Source organism: Pezoporus wallicus, unplaced genomic scaffold, assembly GCF_028554395.1.
Source record: "Pezoporus wallicus isolate ANWC-B61680 ecotype Strahan unplaced genomic scaffold, APGP_CSIRO_Pwel_v1 contig_8234, whole genome shotgun sequence".
In the NCBI taxonomy this organism is placed as follows: Eukaryota; Metazoa; Chordata; class Aves; order Psittaciformes; family Psittacidae; genus Pezoporus; species Pezoporus wallicus.
In genome coordinates this window covers 892,670-908,026 of record NW_026637703.1, presented here as the reverse complement: position 1 = coordinate 908,026, position 15,357 = coordinate 892,670, and the positions used below count along the sequence as shown (strand labels likewise).

Here is a 15,357-nt window from a genome sequence, read left to right as displayed (position 1 = left end):
TTAACTGGGACCCCACTAAGCCCAGTGCCATCCTGTGCTGTTTTCTTGCAAGATCTGTCCTTAGTTCCCACCTCAGCTCCCAAGGACACTGTACTTCTCCTGTGCTATAAGCAAGGAGGTTTCACTGGATCTTGGAGACGTACTTTTCCCTCCAAGGCAGTGTCTGGCTGTTGCACTGGTAAAAGCTCATCCCTTCATCTCTCCACAGCCTAGGTAGCCATCCCACCCTGCTGCCCTGTTAGCCAGTGCCCAGATCAAACATCTTTTAGGCTCAGGAAAGGGAGGGGCTCAAATGCTGATCATCCAACTGGAATGACAACACTTTGAAGCCCAAACACAACGGACAGCTCTCTGTAAAGCTTGGGGGGACATTTCTCTCCAGTGTGTATATATAGAGAGAAAGTGCTTGGGTGCTGTGCTGCTTTTCCCCAACACTTCCCACCTAGACCTGGCAGGATGGAAGCTGGAGGGTTCACTGTCTCATAAAGCTGCCTGTCTCCAGCCAGCTGGGGTGTGGGAGTAGATGGGAAAGAGATGCATCAAGGAACAAGGAGGCAATCAGTCAATCATTCCTTCTTTCAGGCAAGGGGTTAGTTATGTTGCAGTTTCTTTTCTGTACTGGTTGCATTTGCACTTGGAGGGGAGGTTGTGGGGTGTAAAAAGAAACAAAAAGAGAACTGAAAATGCTGGAGGGAGTCTCTGAAGTTCCAAACCTTGTAGGCCACCCTATGAGGGCACTTCTTTCCTAAGCCCAGGGGTGGAGCAATAACACGTAACAAATTGTACATATCCTTATAATGAATCCGGCAACTGGAAAGAAAACATCAGATGTTATGACAGCAAAAATCAGTATTTCCCCAGGCAAACAGGAGAAGTTGGAAGAGCAAAACACACTGAAAAGCAAGGTTAGTCTGAGAGCGACTGGGCTTGCAATGAAGGAGGCACTTTAACACACACAGAGAAAGGAAGAACTTCCAACTGCTCAACAACATCTATACCCTGGTGTTTTCTTTGTTGAAAACTTCAAGTGATGTTCAAGTCTTTCCAACCACTGCATCTGGTTACCTTTATCACTAATGTGCCCAACAAAACCAGAGCCTGCAGCACACAAACAGCCTGTTTAATGGGTTATTACTGGGATTCCAATTAGCTGGCTCAAAAAAGCTTGGGAACCATCACCTTCCACTGTTACCACCCACATAACTCCAGCAGGGTTGTGCTCTGCTTTATGGGTAATAAGCTGAGTCCAGAAACTGCCATCATGAGACCTGGCTTGGCCATTGGCACTGGGAAAACCTTTGTTACCAGCAGGTGAAATCAGATACCTCGAGGTAGCTTTATTCTCAGTCTCATTAATTCCCAACAATATTTTAAGCTAATTTAACAGCAGGATTAGATTTCTTAATCTATTGTGAGCAACCAACTCATGTACAAAATGAACTGCGCTGAACTTCAAGATGACCTCTCCTGAAAAACGAGATGATTTGGGCTCACTATGTTTATTTTGGTACATTATAGAAAGAAGGCTGGAATATTTTGGACTGCCTCCTTCAATATTATTGCTTTTTTGGAAGTGAAAAATTAAGGTCTATTCAAAACCTTCACAATCCACTCAAAACTATTAATTCGGAAAGAGATCAAATGGAACTGTGCAAGTTGTTGGCTGCAGGCCTAATTGTGGTTATAAAAAGTACATTGGTTTAAATGAGTCAAGAAGTTTACTGAAATTATAGAATGGCTTTGTAAATTCAATGCGAAGAAAATATGTATGAGCAGTTCCTCTAAGGGAGAGTCCATGGAGAGCCTTCAAACCAGCAGAGGTATTGTATCAGAAGGTTATGGCAGCAAATCGTGTCAAATTATGACAAACAGGGATTCTTTCCCAGGTTAAATCCATTTGAGTTCTGTTTATTTTCATCGGCATCTCTTTATCTCAGATAGCTAAGGAAAAATGTCTATACTGGAAGCTGAAACCGTAGAATGGTTTGTGTTGGAAGGGACCTTAAGGCTCCTCCAGTTCCAACCCCCTGCCATGGGCAGGGACAGCTTCCACTAGAGCAGCTTGCTCCAAGCCCCATCCAGCTTGGCCTTGAAATGCTAAAAGGAGATGGGCTGACATGGAAAACAAAAAATGGATCAACATTTTCTTTCAATGAGTTTGATCAGCCAGTGAACAAATGGCAGAATAAAAAAATGCTTCTTTTAAAACCCTGTGTCTTCAAGATGGGATGTGCTCCTGGGAGCTGTACCTGAAAAGATGAGTCATTAAGCTCAGTCCATGGAGAGCTGTTGTGAAGCACCATGTCCAGAGCTTCACAGAAGTTCAGCCCAAATGATCAGAAAGATCTCTTGTGGCCTTAAACTGTGAATAGATTTCAGATTACCTTTAAATTGAGGATGTGTTAGTCCATCTTATGGAAACACAAGTGATTTCAGTGGAACCGTTCACACGGAAAATCCACAACATGCGTATGTTTTAGGATCAAGCCTCGAGCATCACGCATTGGCTGTCCTTTGATTCTCACTTCTGCCCCTGGTCCCTCTGCCAACATCAATAGCTTCACATCAAGCAAAATGGGAACAAGCTTAGAGAAAAACAGGATTAGGATCTTAATATATGACATACTCTGTATTAAATACTCTAGAAGTGAAAAGGTTTGGCCTCTGTGTGACTCACGAAACACAACCTCTGTGCTCAGAGTTAATAAGGCGAGCAAATCTTTCTGTAAGCTTAATGCTTCTGACTCTTATGGGTGGAAAGTTCCTGAACACATAAAACATTAAAAAGCCACATTGATACTAAATTTTCCCCTTGCAGGTGTGCTACTCCTCCCACAGATGCTCACCAGAGCCAAGACTATTTATAAGGAGAGAACGGGCACTCCCAAGTTTTCAGTCTCATTGAGATTTTCTAATGGCAAAGATAGGACTGGATTTGAAAATGGGGGAAAAAACCACTATTTACTGCCTGCCAAATACCCACAAAAGACTTGTCTGTGATATAGAGCATGTGGTAACAAAAATCTGCTCGGAGATTACAAGCTGCTAGTATGTTTGCAGTATATATTCAGGCTCATGGTATGGCTGGCTTTGAGCTAGTTAAAAATCACACACAGTGCAGAGAAATGCAGTTGTTTTGGAATAGGTTTACACTTAAATTTAGCCTAAATCAATTTAACTGAGATTTTAAAGTGGTTTAATTGCATCCTAGCAGGGAGTTTGTGATGCTGATTATACAAACACTTGCTGCATCTGTCTCTACTGAAGGGAGATGAAAAAGAGTAGAAAGATTGGAGGAGCTGGAGGCAGCTTCATTGCAAATACAGAGTAGATTCAGAGTAAGTCTGGGGGAAGCAAATGGATATAGAATTAGTAGGGCTAAGTCTTCCAACAGGCAAATTCCCAAGCTGGAGAATTGCAAGGAAACTACTGTGACTGACCATCTAGAAATGCATCCAACAGCCAGGACTGTTGCGCAGTAGCTTTCTCTGGGCAATGGAGAAAAGCAAAGTCTTGCTCTCAAAGTGACCACTGACCAGAACCATTCCCTTAGTTTAATAAATCCCTTAAAATGCTTCAGCAGTGGCTCCTGGGTCTCCATTACACTGGGATATTTCATCCCAGACAAGCTGCATTCTCTGGCGATGTCTTTGAATAAGGAAAACAAAGAAGTAAAACCATAAACCCAAACAGCTCACCAACTGCTGCGAGAAAACCATTTCTTCCTTTAGCACACTCATCTATCAGGAACATTTTATCAGAGGCTCACTGAGAACTGAAATGCTTCCAAAGTCAGGCTTCCTGCCTTTTCTTCTTATTTCACATCTTATGTTCCAACTGCAAGTCCAAAAGCTGAAAATGTTATTTAGAAGAACAAAATTCCCTTGTGCAATTTGCTGGCATTACAAGGAGGATTCCAAGATCCAAACACTGGGTTTGATAAGAAATGTCTGTTTGAAAATCACATGTTTTGAGCAAAACACCCTCACGTGGAGAAACTCCCTGCTGCCTCACAGGTGGGTGAGCAAAAATGATGAAGGCTGAGCTTGCAGCACTTGACTTGGATGCAAAGCAAGGGGGTACATCAACTCCTTTTAAGAGATGGGTAGCACCTTGAAAACTTGAATTGTCTGAAGTTTTTTGTGTTGCCTTAGGTCTCTTTGCAGGATTCGTGAGAACCACTATTAAGGTGGTTCTCAGCTAGTGGAGAAATGCTGCACAAATGAGGTATAACAAGGCCTGGTCTCTCTAATTACCTAAAGAGCTGCCAAGGGCAAGAGTTTCAGCACATTTTTATCTCCAAACTGGGATGCAGAAACCAAAGGCAATCAAAGCTCCTTTTGGAAATGCGAAACAGCTTTTCTACTTGGCCAGTTAGCCAAAATCATTTGAATCTACTCTATTAATTTTTGGCTCAGGGGTGGGGGTGGAGGGTGCATTTTGCTTTCTTCATTCATTGGTTCATGTCTATATAAAGGAAATGTCCTTGTAATGACACCAGATTTGTTCGTGTCCAGTCTACCATGAACTGAAGTTGGAGCATTTACCATCAATGTTACTCCAAGCTTTGGAGCCATATTCCTTCTGGAGCTGTACTCACATTAAAACAGGCTGCTTGTGTGTATAGGTATGGTATTTATACACAACGGAGATGCCTTTCTCCACATATAACAGTGTACATACCAGGCAGCTGGGTCATATTCAGCCCAGACACGAACAAACTCATCCAAATGATGGGGCCCAAGGATGGAGGAGTCTCTTGTCAGGTATTCAAAGTTGTCCATGATCACAGCCACAAACAGGTTTAACATCTGCAGAGAGGAAGTGATAATACAGTTAGAGAGACAAGAAAAGGGGAAAGTAAAGAAAGAAGAAGGAGAAGGAAAGAAGAAGGGGAAAAAAGGAAAAAGAAGAGGGAGAAGGGAAGGAGGAGGAAGAAAAAGGGGAATGGGAAAAGAGAAGAAAAGCAGGAAGAGGAGCTGGAATGATTCCCTTAGCATCATTAGAATGGTGTCCTTAGTGTGGTTTCTACAAGAAGCAGCTGCATGCTGGGGAATAAACTCGATAGACTTAACAGTGGGTACCTGGGCCGCCTGCTGCCTCCTCCTCTTGCAGCCACCACCAGCTCTGCAGCAAGCAGCAGGTTTGTCACGGCTTTTGGCCTCAACCCCATCACTGGAAATGCCCTACAGCATGACCCATCCCAAAGTCCACTGGCTCAGCACCTCTCCCCGGCCCCATCTTCACTCTGCTTCAGCACAGACTAGCTCATGGGCTGCAGTGACTGCAGCATCAACTGGTTGAACTGGGTGGACTCTTCCAGTGCTCTCATATCAAGATGCGTCAAAGCAAGAACAGCTAGGAGAAAAGCTCTTCTTCAGCCTGGATATCCAGTTTCAAACCCAGAACTCAAACTTTCAAAGATCCCCAGAAAGACAAGGGGCAGGACACACAAAAGCCTCTTGTCCCTAATGGCCACTAACAGAGAGCCTGGCAAATGCTTCTGACATCTGAAGATTCTCCTCTTATTAAAGCCAATGGAAGAGTCACAAGGATTTCAACGGGAAAAGATCAAGCTGCAGCCAGCAGAATGGAAGAGAAGGAAGGCAGGGGGGAATGGATGCTCCTGTGCTGTATAAAGACCTGAGTGGCACCTTTCTACCTTTGTTGTGTCTATCATAGGGAGCCTGAGCTGCTGCTATGAGCACTGCTCCCCTTCAGCCCACTGAGCAAGAAGAACGGTGGTGAAGCCATCTGAGAGTGCTCACCCAAGGATGAGCAGAATTAAACTGAATGCAAATACCCCTGGCTGGTCTGTCAGCCGTTAAAAAGAAACCAGGCAGAGGAGTCTGGGGTTTGGGCAGTTTTAAACAATTCCTGTGGGACCTGGAGGGAGGAGGAGTCTTGGTGCTTGCTGGGACACACAACCCACCAAGTACAGACAAACACAGTTCATAATGAATCACCCCCAAATGCTAATCAGGGACTCCCCAGATCTTTAGTCCACCTATTTTCTAGAGCACACCCCAAAAGAAAGTGGGGAGCAGAACCCAGTCCCCAATCTATGCATGGCTACACTAGGGTCCCGAGGTGTCTTATACCATCTTCTTCAGGCCAAGTTGCAAAGCACAGAGAAAAGCACTGCCCAGCTCTGCTAGTGCCTCAGCTGCAAACAAGGCTTCTGCCCTGCAGCACTAAACATCCCTGCTGGGTTTGGGGATGAAGCCAGTGCTTTGTGCCGCCCTGGTTCCAGGATGCTCGCAGGGGCTCTGTGCAACACAGCCTAGACAAGTCCTAGGATCTTGTTGCAGTGCACTATAGAGTACTGGACAGGGGTGTCCAAACCAGCTCTCAATCATTGAATCAAAGACTGGTTAGGGTTGGAACATACCTGAAAGATAACCTAGTTCCAATCCCCTGCCATAAGCAGGGTAATAGCAATAAGCTGCTCAACGGTTACAAGCACTACAACCACATGGGCTGCTGGTACCCCCCACACAACAGTACCCACAGAGCATAAAGAGACAGCAAAACATCCATTTCCATTGCTCCCAGCTCCAGCCATGGGTCAGTACAGTTTCCCCTTGTTTGCACACAGCTGTTTCTAAAATCCCCATATATTTTCAATTTTCAGTTTATATTTCTCATCAGTGTAAATGTCAGGAGGAAAATTTTGTTGAGCTGGACATTCACAAAGAGCCAGAAACAACATTTAAAACTGAATACATTACCCAACCCCTCCCACTCTATGGTGTAACCATGAAAATGATCTCCTGGCCAGGCTGAGGCTCTGTAATGCTTTAATCACTTGTGGGGAGCCACATGTTTTACTGCAATGAAGTGCTGAATGCTCTTGAAGAACTGAGTTATAGCCCTGTCCCATGCAGCCCAGCTGCTTGGCTTTCCCCTGCCTATTTTTGGAGCCTGCCCTCACTGCCTTTGCTCTTCATGCAAAGCTGTGTTGCACAGATGTGCTCCAGCCTCTAATTCTGCTACTACACGTGGAATATGATGGATGATACAAGCCAGGGAGGGTGAGCCAGGAGGAGCTGTTTGTTCGGCTTTTAAAGAGCAAGCTTTAGGAACTATAATGCCCGTGAAAATAACAATAAGGATGTCTGTTGTCGGGGTAGGGATTTGTAGAAGGAAAACAACTGGCTTTGAAATAGGCTGCCAAAGGTATCAGTAAATGGAGCATTAACTTTGTATAAGGGACTCATGTTTCTTGATATATGCAGAAGAAATAAAGCATGGGATGTCAAAGGGGCAACAACAAGGGACAAAGGATCTCAGTAGGGGGCATTGAAGCCTCTCTATCTACACGCAGCATCAAACTGCCATGTGTGCCTCTTTTTCCTGGTTAAAGGTCTCTGATGACAGCAGGGATTAGCTACACAAAGCACCAGATCTCACATTTTAAAGCAAAGCCATGGAACTGAATGTAGACTTCATACGTTGCTTTTCGATACATTTCAGAACTGACATTCATCTCTTTCTCCTTAAAGTTTAATTGGGTCCCTGTCCCTGGTTTTCCATCCTTCTGTCCCAGTGGTGCAGAAAGTGAAGCAAGGCCCCAGAGCAGAGAGCTTTTTATGCCTGTAAGTGACTGAAAAGACACTGGAACCTGTCAGAGCTGAGACCCAGCCTGGTATTGGTGACCATAAGCACAAATCAAGTACAGCAGCTCTGTCTGATTTCATGTCTAAAGCTTTTCTGGCACCACTGCAGAAGAAAATGATCATTGCATGTATGTGACAAACCGAACACAATGCATCAAGTGTGATGCTCCCAGCTGCCTCCTTCAATCACTGATGATCCAAGGTTATCTTGGCCATTCTCACCGTACTCTGCCCAGTTTGCTTCCTCAAAGGAAATCAAGACAAACCAGATTAATGCTTAATGACAGATATTAGACTCCCCTGTGAGAAGGAAGATAAACCCCTTTAATAACTAAATGATCTCTTTGGGGATTAAAGGGATTTTATCACCGGGATGATAAATGGGTTTTAGTGAAGCTCTCTTGTAATGTTGTATAAATCATTACTGGGTAGAAGTAGGAAGCAAGGGAATGAGGAGGGAAGGGCTGGGAGGGGGGTGTCCACACCAGCACTCCTACTATGGGAGAGATGGGATCCAACTTACCAGGAAGGAGCAGAGGAAGATGAACGACACGAAGTAGAAATAGGCAAAGTCGCTGCCACATTCGTTTTTGGTGAGGCCGGAGAGAGGGTCGCAGGCTCTGTTGCTCAGGCACGACAGCATGATCTCATGCCAGGCTTCCCCCGTGGCACTCCTGCAGTTGGGAATGGCAGAGGGTGAGCTTATCCAGCCCCATCGTGGTTACACACCTGAAACACATCTGCCTTGTGGTATTACTGTGCTAAGTAAGTACATTAATAAAGTGGAAGGTTGTGTACAGGTGGAGATACTGCATCTACATCAGGAATTTGAACTACCAGCCTGCTGGTGTGGAAATGAAAGGAGAAAGAACATTTCCCTCTATTACCAGGGAGTAGAAGAAACTCTCCAGGCTAAGGTAGACTGAGCTTTACTGGTTTTATGGAGAATAAAATCAGATTGATTTAAACATGTCCAGTGCAGCGAAAGTAAACAGAGCTTAGATTGCTCCCTTTTGAAGCAGCTAACTTTTCTGTCCTCGTGCTGGCTGTAAACCCAATGGAGATGATGGGAAATGAAACCCGCTTCTCCCCTTGAATTTCTTATTTCCCATATGAGGCAGAGACAGAAATACCAGGATAATTTGGTTGGTCATAGTGACTTGGGGCTTATATTAAGCCTCTGCCTGACTTGACATGGGTTGACAAGGTGCTGAGTGTCACTTTATGGAGATATTGGTGTGCTGAAACAGATCTGCCCTATTCAGAGGTTCCAGGCCAACCTTTAATGTGAAACAAGGGGGCACAAAATCACAAAATGGAATATAGAAACCTTTAGAATTAGATTTAAGTAATGTTAAGTTTGATGGCTTTGTAACAGTAGCAATGGAAAATTACTGAGGTGCATGATACATAGAGAAAAAATAGAGTACAGCTAGAGAACATACTGAGAATTCTCACAAGATGAATCGTTATAGACGTGACATAGTTTAAGAAAAACAGTCTAGAAGAACAGGACACAGGGATAAGGAGTATCTGGGAACCGCAGGTGTCCAGGATGGGCTACAGCTAAACTAACTGATAAGTAGGAGGATAGGAGGATTATTATGTCTCTGGTGCTAACGAACCAATTAAACTGGTATGATCATCTGCTGCGTGTGCTTCAAAGGCTGCCAGAAGTGATGAAGATCGTTGGAAGAAGTAAAGACCCTCAGAGACCACCACAATTCTGTACGCATGCGGGGAACATTCTGGAAAATGATGTAATCCATACGTAGCCTCATGAATATGTATGCATGCCCAGTGGCTATTAAAAGGACGGCTCGTGTGGCAATGGGGAGACACGCGTTAGGAGGAGCTATCCCCCGTGTCTCCCGGCGCCGCAATAAGGAATTCCTGCTTGTCAGCTTGAAAACTTTGTTGGCAAGTTTGTTCCTGGAGTTTTCTCCGTATCAAATGCTAAGGAGGATGAAGGAGGAAAGCATGCTTTACTCCAAGTACCTGTACTAGAGGGTGCTTAAGTCTCAGCAGCTAAACTGATGTATGCAAAACCAAAGACTTACTTATTGTTCACGTGCAAGTCATATGGTATTTTAACCTCTACTTACCTGAACAGAAGCATCAGGGCTTGGAGGAAGGTGCGGAAGTTATTGTGCCTATTAATGGAGGTTTCATCATCTAGAGCAATGTTCCCAAATACCTGCCACAGAAAACAGAAGTGATTCAGGCCAAACACGTCCTCATAGGGATATTGTCAATGAAGGTGGATCTAATAGAGCAGGAAGAAAAGGCAGGAAAATAATTTGTCCATTTTAAAGGATCTAAAAGTTAAAATTGTTTCTGTGCCGAAGAGGGGGTAAAAATGTGTTGTAGAGACTAAACAGGGACAAAACCAAGGTTAATGTGCTTCATCTTCACACAGACCCTTTCCAACACCAGCTCCATTCCAGGTCAAGAGAACTTTCTCATTTCTGTCAGGAAAGTGCAGAGCCTGAGCTGCTCCCTGCTCTCAGCCTCTTGATGTGCCTGTTCTCAGAAGGGGCATGTTCTGCCCAAGGGAGACATGGCTGCCCACCAATGCCTTGCAGATACTGTGCTGCGGCTCCTGTGGCTGGTTTGCCTGCTCGCCATCTCCCTTTGTACCCCCAGGGCCATGTTCAACACAAAACTTTGCAATAAGCATAGAAAATGTGGCTTTTTTTTTCCCCATTTCTGATGTACCTGACACCAGACAAGAGGAGCTTTTCCCTCTTCCTAAGTCAGTTGTTGATCTTCCTGTGGAGGCAACAACCCATTTGCACCCTGAACCAGCAGGACAAAACCAGGCTGATTATGGTCAGTACAAAAGCTCAACTTTTTACCTGCATGCCAATGATGGCATAGATGAAGAAGAGCATTGCAATGAGGAGACACACATAAGGCAAGGCCTGTGGAAAAGGAGAAGGCAACATTAATGACAGCAGAAGTAAACATCAGCTGATAGCATTTAATTCCTTGTGATTTCTGGCATTCTTCCTTCAGATGAAGGAACTGGGAAGAGAACTATGAGGGTGCTGAGGCGCTGGCACAGGGTGCCCAGAGAAGCTGTGGCTGCCCCATCCCTGGCAGTGTTCAAGGCCAGGTTGGACACAGGGGCTTGGAGCAAGCTGCTCTAGGGGAAGGTGTCCCTGCCCGTGGCAGGGGTTGGAGCTGGAGGAGCTTTAAGGTCCCTTCCAGCACAAACCAGGCTGGATTCTGTGATTCTATGAATTCTAGCAGCCTTCAAAAGGCAAACCCCAGGAGGCAGGTATTCATCGATCACAAAACAGCCTGGGCTTTCCAATGGCTCTCCATACATCCCTGCAAGCAGATCAGCAGTAAGCAGGGAAAGCACAGTAAGAAGTTCCGCAGCAAGTGCTGGAGCTACTGGCAAGCACTGACACTTTCTATGTATAATTGTATTAACATTAATTTTTAATGGCCTTGCTGTAAATTTAGTAGACAAGTTCCTGCTCTGAAACAGGCACAGATTGCAACCCCAGGAGAACAAAAAGACTGAGTTTCCGCAAGAAATCAGTGAAGGCTACAATGTAATGATGACAGTAACCAAGCTGAGAGTAACAGCTCCTTCCCACTCAGGCTAAATGAATGGGTAATTAATGCAGTGAAGTGTTTTCATTTCAGATTAAGTGATGTCCTCTCTGCACTGCATATGCCCCATAGCCAGAGATAAAACACAAGCTGTAGAAATGGGCTGCAAATGATCTGAGAGCTGTTCAATACCCAGCTTCTGGGCATGTGGGCTCTTATTTAGATCTGGAGAACAGCTAACACAAATCTAGGCAGAGGTTGAGAGCTAAGCTGCTGTAAGGCAGTCATATGAGGGTCTCTTTGCTCAGAAGAGCCATATCCAGCTGCAGACACCTCTGTGCCACAAGTTAATGCCGGCCACAAGACTCTGAGGAGGATAGGGCAGGGGTAAAGGAAACCTGGCAAAGCAACAGGCTCAACTTCAGAACAAAACCTCAGTTTTTAATCCTCCAAGTCATACAAACACAGCTCCGTGCTATGCAGCTTCACAGTTTATAGCATCAAAATGCACTGCCTTAGGGTTTGCCTCTATGAGATTCTACCAAGACTGAAACCTGGTAAAAGTAATTTAACCTTGCACTTGCTGCAGCAAACAGCAGGCATGAAGGCACTTATCAATCATTTCCTTATGCAAATACTCAAGTCTCAAGACTTTGCCATGGGGATTTTGTAGAGTTTCAAGGGCAGCCAAAGCTTGCACACTTGGAAGTCTGCATCAGGAGCCATCCACCTTTCAGACTCAGCTTCCAAACTGCTCATTCCCTGTGGTATTCAGGGGATGTTCAATTTGTACTGATTACAATTTGTAGCTGATTTGTACTGATGTCAGTACAAATCGGTTAGCAATATTCCTCTAATTGCTTTGTAGAAGTGCAGATAGGCAGGTCCCTTGGCAAAGAGAAGCTCTTTGATACCCAGTGAAGGATGCTACAGACATGCCATCACCATCTCCCCCTGTCTCTTCCCTGCCTCCCACCTGCATAACACCCACCTTAAACGACTGCACAAATGTCCAGAGCAAGATGCGGATAGTGTAACCCTGCCGGAGGAGCTTGATAAGTCTGGCTGCCCTGAAGAGCCGCAGGAAGCTGAGGTTGATGAAGTTGTCCTGCGGAAAGTAAAGGGTTTGTGTCCTTCAGAAATTAACGCGATTGGAAACCACAGCCCGCAAAAAAGAAATTAAAATTACCAGCTTCACGATCTAAGCAGCAAATCGGCCACCAGAAAACCTTCCAAAAGAAACATTCGTCAGTGCAGATCACTCCACATGCAGCAAGTATGAGAAAATCCCTCTCCACAAGAGCCCTCCCCTCTGCTACTGGGTCAATGATGGAAAAGGAAAAGGCCTTTTCACGCTGTCCATGGAGGGCTTATTTTCTTTGAGCAAGGCAGATTTTCTCCCCATAAAGACTCAGGGAGAGGCAACGGTGCCGTATTATCATTTCATAAAGAATGAGGCTGTTTTGAAGTCTTGGTCAGTTCTCTTTCTACAATGAACTGAACGTAAGCCAAGACAGTTGCAAGGGACTGCGCATATAACCTCTACCTTAACAAAGAAAGGCATCGTCCAGTGAAGATTAGAACATCCTTGAAGAAATGAGGATGTTTTCTAACCTGGAGGTTTTAAAGGTTTATACGACATGTGACTGGACAGGCTCAGCAAGGAGAAATGGCACCAGCAAGACTGTTTGGAAGATGGATCAATGGCAGCAAATCAATTGGGCAGATCGAGGGTTCAACAGCAGGACGGGGCCTTAGGAACCTGCTGAGTTTTTAGATTAATATTAAATGTGCCTTTGCAGGTGGATCAAAGAACTGCTGGGTACAGATTCCCATTTGCTTTGGGTTTGTATGCTTCTCCCTACCCCACACCCCATTTTTATCTTTCCTTCAGGGAAAAGAGGTTTCTTGCCCCAATGAGCTAATCTAGAGAGGGTTCTTTCCAAAACAAAACATGCAAAAGCCAGATCCCTCTTGCCCTCCTATTTTAAGGAGATTAAAAAAAAATCCCCCCTTTCTGTACTAATTCCAATTTGCTTATTTATGAATCTCTGTTCACAGCCACTTATTTGACTGAGTAAGCTAAAGAGAAAGCATCCCACTTTAAACTATCGAGCAGTGGAGTGGAAAATATAATCATAAGGAGCTCCTGTTGGTAAAGATGAGCAAAAATAGTCTTTCCCTTGTATTATTGCTTTACCAGGAGATACCCAGTCATACTGAAATGACCCACATTTCTTGCTCATTTGGCTACAGAGCTCATGCTGAATTTGGGGGGGGCTTGTTGGATCTATTCATTTATTCAAATGCCAGCTCAGTTTTGGGGGGCATTAGCATCGCATTCCACCAATCCCAGAGTTCAAGAAATCAGTCTCAGGCATGCACTCCGTTTCTCTCATTTTAAAAACACAAGCAGCTCAGAGTTAGGCACAGACCGTATATCAGACTCAATCCTCAAATAAAGAGAAAAGAGAAAAGCACAGGTATGTTCAATGAAAGAGCAGACAACACTGAGCTCATTCAAGTCAGCAACAGAATTCAGCTCTGGCAGGCAAAAGACAAGCGAGGATTCCCCTGGGTTGTTCAAGGTCAGCAAAATAGGCACTAGAACTTCAACACTTGTCTCTTAGCATCAGCTTCTGGTTCATTTTTCACATCCCTTCACAAAATGCCGCCTTAACAGGTAAGGGACATGTAAGACCCAGGGGCAGAGCTGGACCACGGCTGGATAAACGGGTGCCATCACTAATTTGGTCCTTAGAAGCCTGTTTCCCCTGTGGCACTGGCTGATAGACCTCTGCAGAGCAGAGTCAACCAGTGCAGGGCAAAGATTTAACCCAGAGCCCATTTAATGATGGAAGGTCTCCCCACTGGATCAGACCTTATGTATAATGTTCATGGCACTTGGGTATCATAACTGCAAGTCTGACAAATTACCTTCAGAGCAACGCTCAAGCCAGACCTAAAGTGCCTCCAGGGAGCATGTGCACACTCAGCAAGTGCAGGATCTGTCTCTCTGTGTATGAGCCTGCCTTACCTCTCTTTTCCCTTGTTTTACTGCAGCTTAACAGGAAGAATATTGTTTTGTTCAGGCTTTGCTATAATCCCATCATCACAGCTGACATGATGCTAAACATCAGCTTTGGTCTAGGCCGACTGCAAGGTCATACTTAGCTCAGGCTATCCCTGTGTTACTTGAGGTGCTATACAGAATGGTGTCCATATATACAGTATGGAACAGGGGGCTTGAAACTCTGCGCTTACATCTGTAAGTACCCACTCCCTGGGATTTGGAGGGTCAAACAGCCCATAACCTTTTCTTTCTTTCCCCAAACCCTCCCTGACTCATGCAGTGCCATATCTTCACGTGCAACCAGAGCCTCAGCTCTGCTGGGCATCACTCACAACCCAGGAAAATCCTGTCACCAACATCTGCAGACTGATCGAAGGACTGTTCTCTGCACTGTTTGTAGGGAGGCAAAGTTACACACGCTCATGATGGATGGAAGGGCTCCACATGTGTAACCCTCAACACACCAGGTAGAAAACCCATCCTTCGACACCTCAGCTGTCCAGGCAGGTATTAGAACCGCATGCAGTTAAAGGGGAAACTCCACATTGCAATATTTCTTGTACATAACAGCAATTTGCATCAATTCTTCTCCCACTTAGCCACCACATTACACACAGATGACCATCCTCTGTGTTACCAAGCTGTTGCTTTCCAGGTTTTAGTTTGCTTTGATGTTGCACAGATGCTAAAGGCTGGCTGGTGTTCATGAGAAGCACTATAGCTTTATGGTTTTATGATCCACCTGAGGACTGGCAAATCTCCTCCTGGCCTGTCACTATTTTCCTTAAAGAGGGAGCTCTGGTACCAAAGGCCCACAGTCACCCACCAGGCTCTGGGGTGATGGGCACAGCCACAGCTTCCCATGACCAGAGTATGACCAAAGCTCTGTTGAGAGATATCATTCCTGGAGCAAACTGCAAAGCAGGATGTTAACAGATAAAGAACTGGCCTTGACTGTTGTCCCACAATGGGCAGACAGCCCCTTTGCCCTGTCTTAGGGTGTTTTCCATACTGAGAAGACATGAAGATTAGGATATACAACCATTGCCCAGATCTGTTCTTCAGCAGAAGAGTGGTTTCCTCTCAAATGCTAGAGCT

General features: G+C 45.0%; 1 protein-coding gene across 13 annotated transcripts in view; it reads right to left on the bottom strand.

The window, feature by feature from the left end:
* Positions 1-15,357, bottom strand: part of CACNA1B (calcium voltage-gated channel subunit alpha1 B) — a 297,887-nt gene that overhangs the window by 32,761 nt on the left and 249,769 nt on the right. For all 13 annotated transcript variants that reach the window (XM_057407342.1, XM_057407353.1, XM_057407354.1 and 10 more), the window contains 5 exons: positions 12,178-12,294; positions 10,478-10,543; positions 9,725-9,816; positions 8,143-8,293; positions 4,684-4,811 (listed from right to left, as the gene is read on the bottom strand). In XM_057407342.1, coding sequence (XP_057263325.1) covers positions 4,684-4,811; positions 8,143-8,293; positions 9,725-9,816; positions 10,478-10,543; positions 12,178-12,294 — 554 coding nt within the window. The remainder of the gene's footprint in view (positions 1-4,683; positions 4,812-8,142; positions 8,294-9,724; positions 9,817-10,477; positions 10,544-12,177; positions 12,295-15,357) is intronic.